General features: G+C 44.3%; 1 protein-coding gene across 1 annotated transcript in view; it reads right to left on the bottom strand.

Annotated features, from left to right (window-relative positions):
- Positions 1-11442: 11442 nt before the first annotated feature.
- The window catches only part of KCNQ3 (potassium voltage-gated channel subfamily Q member 3), a 300778-nt gene continuing 289661 nt past the window's right edge, over positions 11443-22559 (bottom strand). The window contains exons 12-15 of the mRNA XM_036830813.1: positions 21438-21569; positions 18464-18562; positions 16335-16419; positions 11443-14714 (exon numbers count right to left, since the gene is read on the bottom strand). Of these exons, the coding sequence (XP_036686708.1) occupies positions 13980-14714; positions 16335-16419; positions 18464-18562; positions 21438-21569 (1051 nt within the window). The 3' untranslated portion in view covers positions 11443-13979. The remainder of the gene's footprint in view (positions 14715-16334; positions 16420-18463; positions 18563-21437; positions 21570-22559) is intronic.

Here is a 22559-nt window from a genome sequence, read left to right as displayed (position 1 = left end):
CTTTTCAAAAATAGTTCATTCAGGGGCTTCCCTGGTGGCGCAGTGGTTGAGAATCTGCCTGCCAATGCAGGGGACACGGGTTCGAGCCCTGGTCTGGGAAGATCCCACGTGCCGCGGAGCAACTAGGCCCGTGAGCCACAACTACTGAGCCTGCGCGTCTGGAGCCTGTGCTCCACAACAAGAGAGGCCGCGATAGTGAGAGGCCCGCGCACCGCGATGAAGAGTGGCCCCCGCTTGCCGCAACTAGAGAAAGCCCTTGCACAGAAACGAAGACCCAACACAGCCATAAATAAATAAATAAATAAATTAATTAATTTTAAAAAAAAAGTTCATTCAGAAAAAGAAGCAAAGACTCTATCATTTCTTGACTACCTGAGGTGCCAGGAATTTTACATATGATATCCACTGGTCCTGGAAGTAACGCTACTTAGGGGTTGTCATCCTTATTTTATAGTTGGAGGAAAGCAAGGCCTAGACAAGCAACCGGCCCCCGGGAACGCAGCTGAAGAGCCGGGAGTGGAATCCCAGTCTGTTTGCCGCCAAAATCCGTGATGGATTGGTCTCTGTGAAAGTATAGTTTCTGAGCTGTTGCCTTGCTGCCAGCCATTTTTCAGGGCATTCTTTTCTTCTCATTCCAATTCTTTGGATTAAAGATCATGTTTCCTTTATCACAGATGTGAGGACAAGCCATCCCCCCCCCCAGCTGAGGGCTGCATTAAGATGCTAATCGATAGCTTAAGGGGAAAAATGGAAAGAAACAGACTGTGATCAAGGGGTGAGTCTTAGCTTAAGTGCAGCGTAGGGACTGGGTGATAGAAACTCCTCTCCTATCATTCGGCAACCAGGAGCCCAGAGCTTGGGAACTAGAGCAGATGCATTCCTTATCTGGCTTCATGCTTTGGGGAGTAGAGGGAACCGAAGGGTTTGCAAATCTCTGCGGTATGTGACTTACCTGTCTCCCGAGCAGGATAAATGACTTCAAAGAATTTAAGCAGCCTGAAAGATTAACAGCTAAGTCAGAGCTGTGGGGTTTATATGAGTTCTTAGTGAAAGATACAGAGGGTGGAGGTGGGGAAAGGCTTGATAACTTTGCTTTAAGTCCTCTGGAAAAAAAAAAATGGAATAATAATCCTACCAAGAAGTCACAGCGGTGAAACAGGATCAGAGAAACAGAGAAAAATGCCTTTGCTATGAACTGAATAGCATCCGTGAACAGAATGACAAAGCACTGATTCAGCGTGGGATGGGAAACCTCTTCTGACAGTAATTACGTGTATTGAAGGAGCAGAACAGGATCACAAGGTGATGATTTCCCCTTCCTGCTGTAAAGGTCTGTGAGCCAAGCATCACCTGTCCTGTGAGCCAGTAGAAGTCTTCTGAAGAACTGGCTAGGGGTTACTCGTGAATTTTAGCAGGGTGGGCAAGCCTGGCCCCATTGCCTGTTCTTATAAAGCCGAAAATGGTTCTACATTTTTAAACAGTTGTAAAAAAGCAAAAGAAGAAGAGTATTTCATGATGTGTAAAAATGATATAAATTTTAATTTCATTATCCACATGTGAAGATCTCTTTGGCTGTGATATGCTCCCTTCAGCTACCCACACCCCAAACTTTAACTCATCCTTTTTATTCTCACCTCAGACTTCCCCGTCACCAGGAAGCCTTCTCTGATACCCTCCCATCCCATTAAGGGTAATATTTTTGTATTTGTCTTATTGTGCTGTATTGGGATGATCTCTTTGCTTGTCTGTCTCCCTCAGTAGGTTGTGTGTATGTGTGTAGCTTCAGGGCAGGTACCCTTGTACCTCAAGCATCCTGCATCCCCAGCACCTACAATGGTTCAGGCCAGCTGGGACCCACGCAGGAGGTGCGGACAGTGAGGATATTGTCGGAAGAGGAGGCAGGGGCCAAACACTGTCTCCGGGAATGGTAGAGGAGAGCCATTTGTGTGCCAGACCTTTTCAGGGTGCTGGGGACTCAGCTCCAAATAAGCCAGTCTGGATCCCTGCCCTCATGGCCTGTACATTTCAGTTTAGGGAGATCAGTTATCTCAACGTTACTTTTCTCATCTATGAAATGAAGATCGCAAGAGTAGCCACTGCAGAAGGCTGTCAGAAGGATAGAATGGTCATAAGGAAAGGGCTTACAGCACCTGGTTCAAGGTAGACATTTGAGAATTGTTACCCATTGTCTGCCTAGAAAGATTGCATTTCTGAACTTTTGGTTGACTCTTGTGAAATATACCTATTGTGCTAACAGTAACATTTCTGGATGAAGCAGCAGGAACAAAAGCCACAGCCCTGGTTCTGCTTCAGTGACTGGCTAGCTGTGTGGCCTTGGGCAAACTGCTTGACCTCTCTGAGGCTCATTTTCCTTGTACTTAAAAATGCAGGTACAAAAAGACAAATGCTGCAGGCTTCCACTTGTACGAGGTACCTAATAGTCACAATCATAGAGACAGAAAGTAGAATGGTAGTTGCCAGGGATGGGGGGGGGGACGGGAGAATGGGGAGTTACTCTTGAATGGGTGGTGCAGAGTTTCAATTTTACAGGAAGGAAAGAGTTATGGAGATGGAAGTTAGGGATAGTTGCACACTGTTATGAATTTATTCAATACCATGGAACTGTATGCTTAACATGGTCACTATGAGTTTCCCTACTCAATGCCCCCAATTCCTCTCCTCTCCTCTCTCTCAAGGCCACGCCAATCAGGCATCACAGCAGCACCCCACCCAAACCGCCTCTGTCAAGGTCTCCATGACTCCCATGTGGCTAACTGCTCCGCTCACTCGACCTCTCAGTAGCGCTCTGTGCCTGCAATAGGTCACTCCCTCCATGCGATGAGGTCTGCACTTGGCATCCCCAACGCCATACTCTTCTGATTGCCTTCTATTTCATCAACTGCTTCTGCTCAGCCTCTTTTGCTGGTTCCTCCTCGTCTCCTTGACCTCTTGAGGTTGCTGGGTATAGTCCTCAGGTGTCTCCTCTTTTTTCTCTATACTTGTTCACTTGGAGATCGCATCTTGTCTCATGGTTTTAAAGGTTATCTATAACTTGTCAAATCCATAGATAGATAGATAGGCAGACAGACAGATAGATAGGTACCTTCAGCCCTAAATAATCTTAACTCCACACTCAGCTATATACAGAACATTTCCACTAGATGCCTCATATGCATCTCACATTTAACATTTAAAAAGCCAAATTCACGTCCTTTTGCAAAAACCTGCCCCTTCCCTAATCTACTCCCATCTCAATTAATGATACCTTCATTCTTCCACGTACTCAAATAAAATACGGCATAATCTTCCTGGATTCATCTCCTTCTTCCACATCTCACATTCAATCTATCAGAAAATCCTGTCATTTCTACTCTTATTCTTGTTTTAATTGTCTGTGGCTGGGTTCTTTTTTAAAATTATTTTTATTGGGATATAGCTGCTTTACAGTGTCGTGTTAGTTTCTGCTGTTCAATGAAGTGAATCAGTACCATGTGTAAAACAGATAGCTAGTGGGAACCTGCTGTATAGCTCAGGGAGCTCAGCTCGGTGCTCTGTGGTGACTTATATGGGTGGGAAGGGGCAGCAGGGGGGGGAGATCCAAGAGGGAGGGGATATATGTATACCTATAGCTGTCATTTCTACTCTTAAAAGGTATCTAGATTCTAAATATTAAGATTCCTCACCACCTCCATCACCCTGGTCCAAGCCACTCTTGGCTCTCACCTAGATTATTGCTAATGCACTAGTGTTCCTGATTAATCGCCTTGCCTCTGCCTTTGCCTCCTTCAGTGTATTCTCAATCCAGCAGCTAGAGAACCCCTTGTTAGCACCCATCAGATCTTCTCACCTCTCTACTCAAAGCCCTGCATGACTTCCTGTCTGACTCAGAGTAAAAGCAAATGTCCTTATCATGACCCAGGAGGCTGTTCATGACCGGACCTCTGTTACTTCTCTAATTTCATTTCTCCTTCTCTCTGCTAACTTCACCTGCCCTGCACTGGCCTGGGGCTGACCTGCCCAATTTAACCAGAAGATAAATTGCTGGGAATGTTTTCATATTTGATGTGGAGGCAGGATACAAGGACAATTGGACTTTTCTCAGGGGAGACACCTTACACGTCTTCACTGTGGGGAAGCCACAGGGTCTCAGGTCAACTGGATGCCCGAGCTCATTGTTGGAAGCCGACATTGTTAAGAACAATAACTGGCTCCCAGGAGGATCTGGGATGCGAGGTTATGAATGGGCTTTTGCTCCATTTGTGCAGATGGAAAGGGATTTTCTCAGGGATATAATTTTTAGGCCCTTTTTCTGTCTGTCAGGCAGTCATCTGAGACTGGAGGTGGGTATGTTTTATTGGGGGAGGGACATATGTTTGCTGAGTGGATGCTCTTCTCACCTGTCAGCCACAGGCCTTCACAATGACAAATGTGGGCCTGATCTTCTAGCAGACCTTCTACACTGCTTCCTAGTGGTTACAGGCACTGTTTTAATAATGAACAAGTTCATGGGCACCACGACCAGCTTGCCCAGTGTTGGCCAACTTTGTCCTTTGACTTACAGAGTGATTTGTGGCAACCTGGCTGGGTTTTTGCTTCCCTGTGTGTATGTAGGGTTTTCAAGTGGGCTTATGTACCACATGCTGATTTTTCTCCATGCTGTTTTCCCTCTGCCCAGCTGCGAGCTCACCTGTGGTCACAGTACACAGGTCACAGCAGGCAGACAGCTTCTCTGGCCATGTCTCTCTGCTTCTCTGCCTCAGAGCTTTTGCACCTGGGAGCTTGCTCAGCTGTAGCACAGGAAAACTGACAGAGGAGGGAATTTATATCCCAGGGGCAACTCTCAACCAGGGAAGAATAGGGCTCCGTGGATGAATGCCCCAGATGCCCGTCCCAAGGTGGAATGATTCTCTGGTGTATTTCACATGGGTTCTTGGGGGGTTCCTGGTGGAATTGAGCCCAGTTACCCGCAAGGATTACCTCATTCTTTACTGGCTTTTCTCCCTCCCTGTTCCAGTCTCTCCACTCTTTCTCAGCTGTGTTTTCTGGGATCACTTTCCAAATATACTACCTGCATCCAACATTCTGTCTCCATTCTTGCGGAAACCCAAATTAAGGCAGCCAGGCATGTGGGCACAGGATAGAGTCAAAAGCTGTCATTCACTGAACATTCGCTGAGTGCCAGATCCTTGGCTAGGATAATGCCCCTTCAAGGCACACATTTTTCTCCCCACTTTACAGATGATAAACCAAGACAGAAAAAGGTTGAGTAACTCTCCCAAGGTTCCCTGCTCCAACTCCCTCTTTCTCATGAGAAAACATCCCTTCCTGCTGTACTGACAACAGAGAGAGGCCATCAGATATGATCTTTACTAATTTCCTCTCTGTTGACTTACATTCTCTCTGAGTCACCCACGTGGTCTTCCCCCCAACATGGTCTAGGAGGGGAAGCTTCTCCAAAGGAAGTAACATGAGTCTTGGGGGTAGATGGTCCTGGGCCCTACTTGTGACTGTTCACTTATTAATGTCTGTCCTTGGGCAGGTCTCTTATGTTTCTGGGTCTGAATTTTCTCACCTATAAAAATGGAGTAATAATGTCTTAAAACTGTAACGATTAGATAATGTTTTACTAAACTCTGTACATCTACAACCTGTATAGTGGCTGTTTCTATAGGAAACAGGTGTGCAATCCACATCATGCACTTTGTAGCTATGAAAACATTGAATTATGTTTTCTTTCTTGTGTCTTTATTCTCTGCCTCTCAACCACTTCTTACAAACATACTCAAATCCCCTCCTATTCCTCCTGCCCGCAACTGATAATGAACTGTCTTTCCTTGTCACTCTGTGTTGTTAATGAAGCAAAGAACATTTTGCCACACAATCATTGAAATGTCTATTTATTAATAAGTGGTGCGGTATTTATTTGTTTTAAGATAGAACATAAAAAATCAGGTAAGAATTGTTTGCATAATATATATGGAAATCAACTTATTAAAGTTGTTCAAATATTGGACAGAGCCAGAATATAAATTACACATACAGTTTAAAAATTACAGGAAATCATATTATAAAGAGCACTAAAGGCCACTTGTGGAAGAGTTGTGTTCCCATGTAAGCCAGAATGTGAAGAAAGCCTACTGTAGCATGGAGACAAATTCAGGGAGCAAGGCACCAGAATTCTATGCCATAAAAGGGGGTTAAAGAAAATACAATCCCAAATCAGATACAACGGATTCATGTCACTGGAAACCTCAGTTTGCTGTTCAGATTGGTGTTTTCCATCACTGCTACATCACAAAGAGAAAAAAGAAAGAGAAGAATAGCCATACCCCATTGGAAGCAATGTGGAAAGCCTTTTCCTCTTTAAAACAGGGAATGATTGACAAATCTGATGAAGTTGGTGCATCTTTCTAAGGTGATTTTCAGGATGGGGCAGGGCCCACCTCACATCTCCAACAGCAAAGCCTCTGACACTTGACAACAAGGTGGCTGCCAGTCTCCGAACTTGGCATCCCATCTGGACTCCCTGAACCCTCACAGGAACTTCGGAGGGTGGAGCTGCGCTCCCCTCCCTTGGAAAAGGATTCGGAGGGAAAAGAAGAGCCCAATTATCAGATCAGGTTGGCTTCCACTGGGAACCTCGATCTTTTCACATCGAGAAAGAGAAACACAACTGTTCTGAGCCTTTGGCCTCCCAGAGGATGTTTTTGAAGACTCACCTGTTTCTGCAGGATCTCTAAGCTCTGAAATAAAGGTACAGTCTAGAGACAAAAGACTAGTCAGGAGGGACATTTGAACTTGTTTGGTTAAAACAATGAAAGGAAATCCTTGGGGGCAAAGAACAAGGGGCACTTGTGGGATAATCTGTAGCCACCCCAAACTCCCAGAGCTGACGGATTCCAACATGAAGCAGAAGGACAATTCAGGTGGCATTATTCTCTGCCACCGACAGCTGGATCGTGAAACCACGCAAAGGAGCAGGCAGGACCCGCCGAATAGCAAGGGGAACAGTCAATGCAAGAATCACTCTTCTCTCCAGGGAACCGACAGGACTGTGACCATTTTACTTAAAGGTGATGGGGTGTGGGAGGGCAAGGCTTTGTGGAAGCCCACAGGGCATGATTTGGGAGCATTTCCATTGACCTGGGAGACTTGGGGTGCGGAGGAAGAATGGGCTTTGGAGGTGCATGGGTTTTGGTTAACGGCTTCTCCCTCTCAGCTTCGGCTTTCTATAAGATGGAAACAGTAATACGTTCTCAGTGGGGTTGTGATGAGGATTGCATGAAGTCGAGGGAGAGAACTATGACATCACGTGCTGCTCATAAAGAGAGCTTAGGGTGGGTTCTCCTCCCCTTCCCTGACCTCAGTCTTGTGGACAGAGGAAGAGAATAGAACACTGAGGGAAAACATGCTCTCATTTTGCATTACTCTTAGGCAAAAAATTGTAGAGTCCATGTGACAAGTCTAAGAGGAATTACAGATATATACCTAACCCCTGGGCAAGGCTTTTGACCGCTTAATTATAAGTCACACTCAGGTTATTCTTACATAGACCCCATTTTTGACTTATTTCCCTCTGAAACTTATTTTAACCTTAGAACGGTGCTATGTGAAGGCTGACAGAATGACAGTCATTAAAGTCACTGCATCACCTATTGCCATCCAAGAACTTGACCACCTTTCTTTCTATCTCTTAGGAGCTCTTGACTCAGGAGAACTGAACATCCTGCTACTGGCTTTAACATGGGGAGCCCTGCCAAATTCTGGAAAATCTATCCCAAGCACAATATAAGTGGAAACCAACTATGGAAATCCTCATTTGAGCCAACGGAGGCCTGTTGACTTCCTAAAATAATTTTCTAGTTACAGGAACATAAGATATCTTCAGTTGAATCCTGTTTGCTTCTTTGTAGCTTTTGGTGAAGACTAGAATACCCGGCTGTGATATGACCCAGACAGACTTTCTCTGGGACAAAGCAGGAGGAGCCAGGCTGTGCCCAGGTGGGGCCCAGAGATCCCAGGGCAAAGGGACAACTTCAGTAGACCTACTGACTTGGGGTCATATACTTCCCCAAAGAAATCACATCCCATTTCCTAAAATCAAGCCCATACATTTTTTTCAAGGAGAAATCCTGGTAAATTGGCTTATAGGTAAGGATATAACCTGAGGCATCACTCTGGAGCTGAATGAGTCCAAGTGATGGACCAAAGAGCTGAACCAGTCTAAGCTTGGGGGAGAGGCCAGGGGAGCGGAGGGGAGGAGTGCTCTTCTTCATTCCTTTTCTCAACCGCACACAGCAGCAGTGGTATGTCTACAGCTTTGGAACACAGCAGGATTTTGGAAGAAAGAGCGATGTCATCTTTCAAGGCATGGGATCATCAATCATATTCCAGAGATGGGAAGATGTCCCAACACATGTGTCTGGTTTTGCAGTTTCTCCAGTGGACCAGGAAGTTCTCTCTCATCTCCTGGGCTCAACGGAAATACTTTATTCTCACTGGGTATTTTACTTTTAGTTTTTGATCTCCAACATCTGGTCCAGGAGTTAGGAGACCTGAGTTCTAGATTCTGCTACACAACCACTCATTTAATAACTGATCGACTAAGTGTGACTCCCTTTGCTCTGAGCCTCTGCTTCCTGATGTAAAAAGAGAGGTGGTCTGGGTGATTAAGGTCTCTCCTTGCTCTGCGCATCTAAGAATCTATGAAATTATACCTCCCTGTGTCTATGATAATAAAGCAAAACACTAGTCACAGTTTTCCTGCAGGAATGCCAGGGTTGAGGCTGTTCAAAGCTGGGAACAAATCCCCCTGAGGAGGGTTTCAGCAAACTTAAAACTCTTTCTTGGAAGTTCTCCACTCATTGCTAGCATCTGTCTGACAGACATCATGGCACGGTTGAATTTCCTCGTTGAAAACACTCATTTCTTTATATTTAATTATTCCTTCTATTTGGCTTTACCTCCTACAAATCATCCTTCGAGACAACGGTGCAGTATCTGGTACAGATCTGGTACAGTCCCATGGAACTGCCGCAGCCCAACCACTGGGATCCAACAGTCTTGCTCTCCTCATTCTGACATTCCTGCTCTTCCTTATTTTGATGGAAAAAGTAAGCATTTCTATTTCTAGAGATGTCCTTATTTAAATAGCAATTGTGAAAGTGCCTGATTTTGTCGTGTAAAAATTGGGATTGTATCTTCACCACTCTTTTTCTGAAAAAGATTTTCTAGTGTAAATTTAGAGTTCATGAGTAATACCAAGACTCTGGCAATGGAGTCCATACATACTGTAAAAAAAGGACATGAATAACAGTACCCTGGATATGGCAGTCATTGTAGGGGCTTTATCTATATGGATTGTGTCTTTGAAAATCAAAACATGTCAGAAAAGCCAAAGACGTTTGAATATAACTCAAATTTTCATCCAGGGCATCTCTATATCCTTCCGAGCTCTTTGGTATTTTTCATTACTGGTTTCCTAAAGCACTAAAACTATGCAGATAGGCTGGTTCCTAACATGTTCTGACCTGGGCATCGTGATACTTGCTACCTGATTTAGGGGACTGTTGGCTCAGTTTTAAATAGTGTAATATCAGTAACACAGAACTTTGGGTTGATTTGAATACAAAGAAAAGGACTTACAGTCTGTTTAAAAGTTCATCCTGAAACAAGCAAGCCTTCAAAGACAAGTGAGGACATGGGAAGATTCCTCAGGATGCCCAGGGTTCAGAAAGCAAAGATAATCCTTGGGGTTCTAGGTGCCCTGGATATGTATTCATGGAAAACGAAGAGTAGCTATGGGGCATCTTCTGGAGGAAGCTGGGGTGCACTTTCCAAAGTGAAGTTGGCTTCTTAGGACACTGGACACATTTATTCTCTTGTCCCAGGAGAATCTGATGTGCAGGTTTCCAGAAGCAGAGTGACACTTTTCTCTAAATAGATACTGTATATTGGTCTTTACTATAAGCTTCTCTTGGTCAACACAATGAAATGGAAGTAGCTCAGTTCCTTGCCTGGTCTCAATCATGGTAGGGATTTGGAGAGGAAGAGAAAGCTGATTTCTCCAAGAACCTTCTCAGATACTCCAGAAACTCCTTCTTCCACAGCTTGTCTGGAGCTATAATGTCTAAAGCATTGAACCCAAACTCAAAGTCCCCATACAATCCAATCAGCCGTCCCTGAGCTGATGGGGTCATTACGATTTTGATGCAGAATTTTTGCTTTCACTTTCTTCCATGTTCAGTCTCTCACTGATTCCAACCTAGGAAGCATTCCTGTCTGTATAGTTGTCTGCAGGGATGAAATCAGGTTCTTTCCACTTCTGGTAGACATAATTTAAAGGGACCTTTAATAATTCAAGGCCACCAGATTCCTAGCTTTTTGATAGCAGTCTGTATTTTTCTTATCTCCAAATTTCTGGTGCATTGTGCAGTGCCTAGAAGACAGTGGTGCTTAATAAATCTCGTAAATGAATAAACAAAGGAACGTTTTTATCACGCTCATTAGAGTGGCATGGAATTATGACAATGATCTTGGCCAGTTATGAGTAGCTCCTGTTATGTTAACATTTTCTGTAAGTAATTATTCTTTCAACTTAGTGTCTAGGAACTGTCTTGCACAAAATAGGCATTAAATGCATACTGTTGATTAATGAGCTCATTTGATGTACAGTATATACCTTGGGGTTTTCTGGCTATGTTTTCATGACAACTAGAGCTTTATAATATCAACGCCATGTCTAATAAGTCTAATCTCTCAGTTTCCAGAACAAACACAGTTAGTGAATAGTACTTTCTCAATTTGATTTTTCTTTTCTCTCACAATAAAAAGAACAAAAAAACTTTCAGTATTTGCTTGTGTGCTAGTCTCTGATAGTCAAAACTCAAAACTGATCTCAAGTATTTTCTTCTCAGCCCAGTAGGATCACCCTTCACCTAACATTTGGAAAGTGTATTTATCTCATTAATGTTGATCCTGCTAAAAGACGACCTCTTCAATTTTGCATATATCATGTTGTGACACAGAGACTGAATACATATATCATAGTTTCCCTTGAGAATATCATCCTTCATTTGTCATTATTTCATGGAGTTCTGCTGAAACTATTGCAATTTCCTGGGCAAGCTTCAGAACCACTGGTTTATCTGAAGTAGAATAATCTTGGGCTGTGTTATTTACCAATTCTGCTGGATTATTTCATCATGCTGTTTTTTTTTGTTTGACAAAAAGATGTTTGTGGAAGCACACACTGTTTCTCCTAATAACTTATGTTCAATCCCAGACTCTGAATTTCTACTTCATCAATGCCAGCCATGTTGATGATGTCATCTGTGGGCAGGCAACTTGAGTAGGTTTGGTTTGCATTTCTGGAATGTGTTTTTTTTTAAAGGAATATCAAAGCAGAATATTCTAGATGATTTTTCTTTCTTTTTTGTTTTCTTAGATGGGAAAGAACAGCTCTTACGATTCTTATCATTTATTCATTCATGAAGATGTAGTTTGCCTTTGTCTACACTGATAAAGACAACATACTGCATTGGAGGTACGTAATCAACACAAACCCAATCCCTGCCGTCCTGGCCTTATGATCCAGCAGGGAAGCTAGACTGTCCTCTAATGGTTTGGAAAATAATACAAACTCCAATTCTTCATCAGTTACTAAAAGAACCTAAGGTAATCCTCTAACTTTGGAGCCACGGTAACTATTTTTAACCTGAGGATGAGAAAGTCTCACTCTTCCAGCTGGGAACTCCATTGAGTTCTTGGAAAATGCCTCTATTTGTAAGATACTGAGGCCAGTAGGTTCTGCAAGAATATTAATAAGTTAGAAAAATAATTGGTATGTTAGATGGCTCAATCATTTTTGACAAAAGATTCCAGGAAGGTCAGAATCAAGAACCAAACTCTAAGGAAGGGGCATAAGGTTTCTTAGGTCATCAACTCCAGTGGCACTTGCAGCCATACTGAAGGGAGTCAGGAGGATCACACGCCCTTTGCCCTTCAGATAGCCAGAAAGTCAAATGGCAAACCATGGGGGAGGGGGTTTCACGTCTGATGTATGTGCGCACTCTTGTGTATCTCCTACCTCGGACTTCAAAGTCAACACCCATCCGTTCGTGGGGCTCACCAAGTAAAACTCCTTTTTTACCACTCACAAAGCCAAGGACTTCAGGCTTTGGTTGTAAGTTCCTAAAGTCAGGGGCTGACCCTTCATTATTACTGTACTCTGAGCCTTTCACATGGTACCTGTTGACACATAGGTTGAAAGAAACCAATCTCTGAGGAAGGAGCTCCTCTCTCCAATATAGTGCAAGATCCCTGCATTAGGTAACGATGAAGCCATCGGCCATCATGTCTGCCACAGCCGTTATGGCTCTTGACAAGACCGCGAGGGAGAACATCGGTGGGATGTAGACACTCGCTTAGGCCGTTTCAAACATCCTGATTGTCATCAAGGCAACCATCCACAACCTGTGCTTAGACGTATGAAAAGAGTGAGACAGTAACACTGCAGTGTAGTCATTTAGCTAATGACCTCAAGCCTAACGGAAACCTTTCCCATCAGTGTGTTTCAGAGAGTAGCAACGTCTCCTAGCAGGATGGCTTCTGCTTCATATTAATGCTTATATAGTAGGACGGTGAGCTCAGCTAGTCTTACAGCTATGTGTGGTTTAAAAAAATCTAGAGGAGGAAAGATGGATGGTTCTGGAAATTCTGTCTATTTGCATATTAATGAATGTTGTAGCTCACTTGTATTATTACTTTTTTCTGGATCCAAAATGCAAAGCATCCGACAAACATGTTTTGCCATAAAAGCAGACCTCCTCCTCCCGCTGGATAAACAATGTCACGAGTGCTTTCCACACAACAGAGTACAGGCATCTCGGTCCTGTTGTGTAAACTGTAGAGTGGTGTGGCAGGAGGGACCGGGGCCTGGAGTCAGCTGACCGGGTTTTGAGTCCCAGTTCTCTGGGGAACAATGGAGTGGCCCTGGGCATATGTCTTTACCTGGGCCTAAGCTTTCTCATTTTTACAAGGAAGGACGTGGACTGGATAATTTCTGTGTGCCCTCTTGACTCTAGCTCCTATTTGAGATGGATATTTTATACAAGTATCACGGGGAAGAATGTGAATTGGAACCTCATTTTGAAGGCACTGAACTCCTACCCTGAGGCGCACCCCGATGCTGATAAATCTTGTTATCTTTGGCTACATAATTTGGGAACTATCTTAATGTGCATGTGTGTGTGTTTTCTCCCTGCCTAGTCACAACTCATCCGACATGTTACACCTGCTACCACCCTTCATAGATGAGGAAACCGGGGCATGATAGTTGACAATGACAGACTAAGTGAGGTCCCTTTGAGAGCTTTTGGAAGGGTTTTCCAGCCTTTCCTTAATAAAATAATGTTTTAAATTCTTGGTTTTGAAGATGTGATGACTATCTCGTTCCTGCCCTCACGTTTTTAGCTCAGGAGGCAACCTCATTGGTACGCAATGTATTTTTGTTGAGAGAATTATTTGCTTGCTTTAGAAAATGGTTAATTGTTGGACTGTTTTACACAAAGGGGCAGTGATGCTAGAAACAACGTAGACGACTTTCTCTGCTCACCCAGCCAAAACCCAGCCAGTCAACCACACAGACACATGGCACGGCTCACCAGTCATTTCTCCCTGGACTGGTCCAGTCATGATTCAAAGTAAGAACAGCGGATAAATGTGTATCCTAAAGAGGTTAGCGGTACCATTTATATAGTGTAAAGTCATGCAAACCATGCTTGAAAGGAAGCGGCTTCACTGTGGTGACCTGGAGAAGAAAAAGGCCACGAGAAGCCCCAGCCCAGGTGGGGCTACCACGCACATGCATGCGTTTGATGCAGCCACTGGGGATCTCACAGGTACATGGCGGGTGTGAGAGCAAGTGAGCTATACAAAGTCTGTCTACATTACAAGGAGGAGCCAGCCCACGACCCCTTTTAAGTGGGCTTGTTGGAAGGGGTCCATATCGAATCAGAAATGCCATCGCCCGTGGACGACAAAGGCATGGAGCCACTGGGCGTGAAGGGGTCTGTGTCCGTGTCTGTCTCACCCTCGGCGAGGTACCGTTTCTCCCTCATCCAGCTTGACCCCCCGCTCGGGCCAAACACATAATCGTCTCTGTCTTGGGAGATGCTGAAGCCACTTGGAGAGCGTTCCAGCTCCTCGTGGTTGACGGACATCAGGGACAGGGGCGTGTCACTGTCCCGGGTGATGCTGCGTCTCTGCTGGGGGGAGAGCCGGTCCGAGCAGGGACTGTGCAGTTCAGCCTGGGAGTGGTAGCTCCCTCGGGAGTCGAGAAGAGTCAAGATAGGCAGGACGGTGGGCCTTTCCGCATAGGTGGTCGCCGAGGAGGAAAGGGTGGCGTGAACCTTGCCAGAACTGGGCGCCCCTCGGGACAGGTTCACGGGGTCGTGGGCAAAAAACCCATAGGGGCCGGCTTTGTCAATGGGCACCTGGTGGAAGCTGTAGGGAGCGTTGGGGGCGCCGGTCTCGGAGTAGTTACAGATGATGGTTTTCAAATCCGAATCCCTGTGGTCCTCTTCCTTCTCCACCTCAGCTGGCGAGGAGGTCCCCTTGGTCGGGCAGAAGTCGGTGACGTGCACCTGCAGCCGCTGCACATGCTGCAAATGCATATCCACCAGGAAATCCAGTTTCTTCCCCATGTCGTGAACCTGGAAAATACGAGGAACTGTGAATCACTGCTTTCTCCGGACCTGCGGGTAGTTTTATTGGTCGGGAGGAAAAACTATAGCATTTACTTTTCAGAAAGGAAGAGAGTTCTTGCAAGTCGTAATCATCATAACAGCTAATTATTTCGTGCCTCTTGATTTTGAGCCTTGCGCATGGATTCGTGCTAATCTAAAAAAAAAAAAAAACAGGGCAAGGACTTTCCAGAAAGCCGGAAGCAGAGAGATGGGTGGAGGACAAGTTTTACCCGAGGAGGAGGTGGCCTTGCCGCTGCTGTTTGGGTCTAGGAGCGGGAGTTCTTGATTTGCAAACATCCCCTTACAGAAGCATCTAGACTGTTTGTGCACATTTCCCCTACCTGGTGATGTAAGCCCCAAAGATACAAGGGCAGTGGTTAGCAAGAATTGAGCTTCTCAGAACTGGAGACCCTGCCTAGGGGTCTTGGAGGCCAGTGGAAGATACACTGAGATAAGCTGCATCTATCTGCTCTTACCTACAAAATTGAGAATGTATCAAAATCTTTGAGTGCACAGACACAAGTGTGCATTCATGTGTGCACGGGATGTTCTTTCCCTGACAGTTCATAACTCACCAGGAAGCACTGCAGGCAGGTCTACCATCCTCTCTTACAGATGAAGACACAAAGCGTAGAACTAGGTAATGGCTGAGTTGGTACCCAAGCCTTAACAATAACTAATACTTCTCTAGCAGTTAGTATTCACTTTAAAGATATTAACTTATTTAATTTTCATAACAGCCCTATGAGGTGGATACTATTATTCTCTCTATTTTCCAGGTGAGGAAATAGAGGCACAGAGAGATGAAGTAACTCATCAAACATCACAGAGCAGGTAAATGGAAGAGCTGAGATGACAAATTAAAAATTTAAAATGGAAAAGGATATTCTTGATATACCAAAAAAGAATAATCATTCAAATTTTCTCTTGCTTCTTCTGCACAGATCCAATTTTAGGTTCTGAATAAAATAAAAGGATTGATAGGAATCCTAAAGGAAATTGACAGTGCTGTTTATCTAGTGTAAAGTTGGGCAAATGATCCTGAAATATAAGCTGCTTTACTGAAGAAATGAGAGGTGGGCTACCTAGGGTGCTGTGACTGAATGGGTTTCTTTCTGTCCTGAATGAACCCCACCCCCATAGCCTGCCCTACTCCAGGCCCCTTCACACAGGCCACACACTGACCCAAACTTTCAGGGAAGGAGGATTACGAATAAATGTGGAGAAGGTCACCAACATTCTTTAAACACCATGAAGTTCATGATAACAGTAGCTACCATCTGTTGAGTGTTTACTGTGTGCCAGCTACTATTGTAGATAATTTACAGGTATCAATTGATTTAATCCTCATGGAAACCTTATGAGGTATTAAAATCCCCATTTTACATACGAGGAACTAAGACTCAGAACAATTTATTCACTTGAATGTGATCACCCAACCAGTAAAGTGCTAAATCGGCGATTTCACTTCCAGATCCTTTTATGAATGGTAGATTCTCAAGTATGTTATATCTCCCTATGAAAAAAATGACATTTGAAAATAAATTTCACATACTTGTTTTTCGGTGAGAGAAAGGAAGGACCTACCTGCCTTTCGACTTTCACAAACTTCCCCATCATGCTTTGGTCTTCAGTTTCGGATGTGGATGCTCTGGCCACATATGGTTCATTCCTAGGAAAGAGCCCATAATGCTGTAAGATCGTGATATCTATTTTTGCCTTGCAAGGTCATTTCAGCTAGGCGGGCTGTGGCCCCTGGAACTCTCCTTCTCGTGTTCAGGCTGACATAGCCTGGAAGAGGCCACGCAACTCTGGAGGCAAATGGGCATCAGGAAAGGCCAGCATTTTCCTGTCTTCAACAGGGACATCTCATGCTTACCGTGTTTACTGCAGGAAGGTGTGAAGTTTAACCAGTGGACTGCCAGGGAAGTCCTGAAGCTGAATATTAAGCTGCTCTTAGGAAGCTTTGTGTCAAGGTTAATAACTGTGCCCAGAGTGTTTGATTCCTTTAAATTATGCTCCTCGGCCTTTCCATCTCAGACGACTGGTTGAGGATGGAGTGGGGGAGGGTTTGTCTCATCTTTGAAATTCTACACAGTGGGGACCAATATTCCAATATTTCATCTGTTCCGTTTAGTTAAGACTGGAAAACAGATGTGAAATCTGGAAAATGATGCAAAAGATGATATTCGTAGGTAACAGGATTGAGACGTGTGCTGCATTTGCTCCTTGGCCAGGCACAGTTCATATCTGTCTAAGTTCCAGTTAGTTTCAATACTGTTCTATGTAGAAGAGACCTTTCAGGGCACCTAGCTATTGCTTGAAACCATTCATGTCTGGCACTTTCTAGGCAGTTGGTTTTTCTCTCTAGGCTACTGACTCCTGCTAAGACCCTGGCCTGTCTTGGGCTGAGCAATCTTGAATTAAAGCAGATGTCAAAAACTGGTGACCTTGTGCTGAACCCAAGCCCACCAGTGTTTTCCTTGGCTTGCACAGGGTTCTAAACATTTAAGCCATCTCAAAAATGGGGAATTGTACATCAAATCTGGATATGTAGCTTTTCTTGAGAAATCAGACTCTCTGGAAACAGAGATTTTCATTGGTAAAATTAGCAACAGCAGAACAAAGTAACAATTACCTCCTAGGGATGGGGCACGTTCACCCCTTGCTATTCTATCCCCAGGATTGACGCCAAAGATTAGATGCTGTATATTATCCTCCTTACGTTCTTCCTTCTTTAATAATAAGGAGCCTTATTATGATAAGGTGCATAATATTTCTTACGCCTACCTCCCTTCACTCATGTTACCTGCCTTGAAGACATTTGGGAATAAAGAAGTGTACATTTCTTTTATAGTGGACTTTCTAAAGCAGGGGTCCCCAACCCCTGGGCCATGGACCGCTACTGTTAGGAACTGGGCAGCACAGCAGGTGAGCGGTGGGTAAGCGAGCGAAACTCCATCTGTATTTACAGCCGCTCCCCATCGCTCGCATTACCACCTGAGCTACATCTCCTGTCAGCCTTATGGTGAGTTGTATAATTATTTCATTATATATTACAATGTAATAATAATAGAAATAAAGTGCACAATAAATGTAATATGTTTGAATCATCCCCGCTAACCCCCAGTCCGTGGAAAAGTTGTCTTCCGTGAAACCGGTCCCTGGTGCCAAAAAGGTTGGGGACCGCTGTTCTAAAGGACTGCTCCTTGTTCATGAGGACCTAGCAAAGGACAATTCTCAAACATTTTTTGAGGGAGAGCAGAGCTGCTCTGTTGAGGGACACAGCTCTACCTGTTACAATGTTGTCAGGGACCTGACATCTGATTTCCTTCTTGGGCTCTGTGGGTGATGATGCAGGAAAAGCCAAGACAGCTGACCAGGAATGCCTTGGGCTCTGCTAACATGACGTATTCTTTCGGTTCCAATAAAGCTCATAAGCCTCCTCTTATTTTATAACTAGGAAACCATTAATTTCATTTTCAATAGCCATAAAAAGCAGTGTCACCTATAGGGTCTGGGTGGAAGGGCTGCAAGTCTTTTGTACAGAAACCTCTCAAATGGCCACAGGCCACAATAGACTTCAAACTCTTTCTCTTCATCTGGTTTAGGGGAATGGCAACCTCACCCCACCGTGAAGGAACCCAGCTGAGATTTGGGGATGCTCCGTGGGCTTTGGCACCACACAGCCTGTCAGCCCATGACCACAGCCCCACCTGGGAGATTGCTGGGCTGGGTAGGTGAATGCTGCCCCTTTCTGAGACTTCTTATGTTTTGGAGTAGATGGAGGTCCAGGGGTGAAAATCATATCTATTCTGAAAGAGAGCACACAAAGAGAGGGGATTAAATTAAAAACAGCTTTACAAGAAAAGAGAGGAAAGCAATTCATCCTCTTCCCTCTGTAGTCAGCTATGGGTTTGGAATATAAAGGAGAGGAGAAACAAGAGAGAGGAAGGGGGGAAAGGGAAAGGAAGAGGTAAGGAGAGGAAGAGAGAGAGAGAGAGAGAGAGAGGGAGGGAGAGACAGATAGACAGAAAGAGAGAAAGAATTTATAATCTCAATGTATCATTATCTTTTTTCGGTCCAGGGGTACCGAGAGCATCTCTCTATCCCAGGGAAGAGAGGCAGCCAAACCACTGAGACGGGGTGACAGTTGTGTCTTGTTATTTCTTATAGGAAATGTCATATGTGCTACAGCCTATCTGGTCTTCCAGCTCTTTTATTCCACCCAAAACATCTAGTTAGGGAGTTTTTCTTTCTAAACCATAGGCTCTGTTTTCAGCTGTGCTCTCTTTTCTCTGCTGCTTTGCAGGCTTCTCCGACCATTAGAGGGATGGATCCAACACTAACTCCCACACCTTGCTTCCATTTCTGCTCAAGCCACTAGCTCCCTATCCGCACCACCCTCAGCACAACGGGAGACAAACGCCCCCCCACCCCCACCCCTCATCAAGTTGCAGGGCTACGGCAGGGGCAGGGTGTGGGAGCAGCCTTGAAGTCTTATCACAGGCCTAGAACCGCTAAGACCATGCACCCAGAAGAAGCCATGCCTCACTCTGTCTCTCTGCAAACCCAACTGCTCCTCCAGTGACCCCACCATGTACTAAATCACCCTTCCTTTCTCTCTGGCCCCCTGCAGTATCAGCATGGCTGGGGGTATGTGATTAGCCCACTTAGGCAGTCAGCCTCCCGCTAAGACTCAGAAACTCATGTGCCTGATAAATACCAAACATGATGACTGTACAAAGGTCCACTCAATGTACATTAAGATGGGCTGATATTTTTGGAGTCTGGTATGTCCTAGACATCATGCTCCCTCCTTCCATCTCTCAGAGAGACATGTTTGCATAAATAACAGCATAACAGTTCAGGCTCAGAACTTGTTCACACATCCTTTTGTTCGGCAGGCATTGAGCGCCGATCGTGTGCCCGCCACTATGCTGGGCCGTCACAGTTGGTATTCCATTTATGGATAAAGGAAGGTCACAAATAAGCATTCTTCCAACCCAACAGCATCGTTAATGGCCAACTCATTCAACACGATGGTCCTATAAACTCTGCAGGACAACCCAATGGTGAAATATTCAGATGAGAAAACTGAGGTCCAGAGAGGACCTGACTCATGTCAATCTGAAATCTCACACAGATCTGAGAATGGGCCTCAGACAGGGCTTTGGCTTCCTGATGTCAGTTCTATGACTTGACATCAAAGTGTCCTTTAGTTGTTTTAAATGATTTTCTTTTTAAAAGGATATTTTTACAATTCATTGAAGATTTGATAAATTTAAAAAGTAGAAAAAAAATCACACATAGACTCAGCACATCAGTAGAGCTACTGTAACCCCTTGAGGGAAGTCTTATTTCTTTTCTTTAGGCCCCTGTAAGGGAGAGTGTGTAGGTGTTGTGTATATTTCTGAATAAACGTACGTGTGTACATTTTTGTAATCATAGTATACAAATAACATAGTTAATATCATCACAAGGTCTAGGTAGACTATATATAAATATAATCATATGTATGTCCATATAAGTATCTAAGTGTACTATTAGTAATCATATTATGCATATACATATTCACTAATCACAGAAATTTTTATTTCACTATATACATTTTTTTTTTAAAGATAGTAGTCATCTTTTCTTTTTTAAATTTATTTATTTTATTATTTGTTTATTTATGGCTGCGTTGGGTTTTCGTTTCTGTGCGAGGGCTTTTTCTAGTTGCAGCAAGTGGGGGCCACTCTTCATCGTGGTGCGCGGGCCTCTCACTATCGCAGCCTCTCTTGTTGCGGAGCACAGGCTCCAGACGCGCAGGCTCAGTAGTTGTGGCACACGGACTTAGTTGCTCCGCGGCATGTGGGATCGTCCCAGACCAGGGCTCGAACCCGTGTCCCCTGCATTGGCAGGCAGATTCTCAACCGCTGCGCCACCAGGGAAGCCCACTATATAGATTTTTAACATGTCATTTGATGGCTGCATAACTTTTTAATGAGAGCAGGTACCATTATTTTCTTAATCACTATTTATAGAATTGAGGCAGTGTGGTATGTTACAGAGAATGGGAGTTTTGTAACCAGTTGGATGTGGTTTAACTTCCAGCTCTGCCACCTACTAGCTGGGTAGTTTTGGGCAAATCCATTGTCCTCTGAGCTTCAGTTTTCTCACTGGTAAAATGGCAGCTATAATGCAATACTTAGGGGGTTATAAGGGATTAGAGACATAAATGTAGAGCACCCAGGTGCTTAATAAACATGGAGGCAATTATTGGGAATTGGGAATCAATGCTGTTTCCATATTTTCACTAGTATAAATAACACTTGATGAACTTTTAATTGGGTGAAAATTTATATTTAGAATTAGTCAACTGGATTCATTTTAGGTAATCCCAATTTTGTTGGCAACATCCAAAGCAGCACAGTCAGGGGCCAGTAGCACAGATGCCTTTTTTCTCCCTGAGGCCTTATCAGGGTGCTGATCTTGGCCGTGTCAATGTCATAGAAATTCTTCCCAGCCTGTCTGATCTGGTGTTGGTTGGCCTTGACATCCATGTTTGATGAATATGTTTGTTCTTAAAATTTCTCCCCTGCATTGTGGATTAGTGAATGCCTTTCACCCTCAGCTCTAAGGTCTACCTGGCTCTAATTCCTTGGCAGTCAGGAGAGCACCATCCTTCCAGGTGTGCTGTCTTACCTCGTCTGAAGGTACTTTATCCTGGAAAGCATGTCAAGATGTCCGGCGGAATACTGCTCAATCACATCCTTCACGTCATAAGGCCTCAAAGTCTCCTTGAATTTTTTTTTATAGAGACGGAATTGTAGAATTCTGCAAGGCAGAGTAGAGACATTTGTACGTCAAGAGTGGAGAGTAAAAGAAATTATGATACAAGATGAGCAAACTCTGGGGCGGAGGAGGGGGGAGGATAAAAGAACCAAAGAGAAACAGCTTGATGAGAAGTTTCAACTCTTGGTCCTGGTTCTACCTCTTGGAAACACACTGAATTAGGCTGGCTGGCATCTCTCCTTCATGACTACCTCCTTTTACTCATTTGAATAATAAATTCATAGTAACAGTAAGAGCTAACATTTATTTTCACATTCATTACATGCCAGACACTGAGCTAAGTGCATTCACAATTTGCTAATAGATCAATTCACAGATGATGCAATTGTGGCCGAGACAGCTTCAGCATCTTCCCAGGGCCACCTAGCTCATAACGTCAGAGTTTCCTTCAAACCCAGGTTTGGTATGCGGACAAGGCTCACGGTCCTAATCCTGCGTCACACTGCTTCTATCTGAGGACAGCTGACATATCTCTTCCTCAATAGCCTCCTTAGTCTTTTGGTTTATAAGCTCCTGGAAGAGAAAAGCTAGCTTCTGTTCCCCGAGTTTTCTCAGGTTCTCAATTAAGTGGGGTGCCCAGATTTGGAGATGCTGAACCCTCCCATCTTCCTGGGAACCAGTAAAGCCATCCTAGGTGATTAATGCTCCTTGAAATTCCCATCACGAGCTCAACTCTTGCTGAACATAGTGTCAATTAAACCTTTAATCATAGGCCAGGTAGGAAACACAGCTACCCAGGTCATCCCATCTCATACTTGTACAAGTCTTTTATTTTTTGGCTGCATCGGGTCTTAGTTGTGGCACGCGGGATCTTTGTTGAGGCAGGAGGGATCTTTCGTTGCGGCAAACGGGTTTCTCTCTAGTTGTGGTGTTTGGGTTTTCTCTTTCTTCTAGTTGTGGCGTTCGGGTTTTCTCTTTCTTCTAGTTGTGGCATTTGGGTTTCTCTCTAGTTGTGGCGTTCAGGTTTTCTCT

This window comes from Balaenoptera musculus, chromosome 17 (assembly GCF_009873245.2).
Source record: "Balaenoptera musculus isolate JJ_BM4_2016_0621 chromosome 17, mBalMus1.pri.v3, whole genome shotgun sequence".
Classification (NCBI taxonomy): domain Eukaryota; kingdom Metazoa; phylum Chordata; class Mammalia; order Artiodactyla; family Balaenopteridae; genus Balaenoptera; species Balaenoptera musculus.
This window is presented reverse-complemented; position numbering and strand designations above follow the sequence as displayed.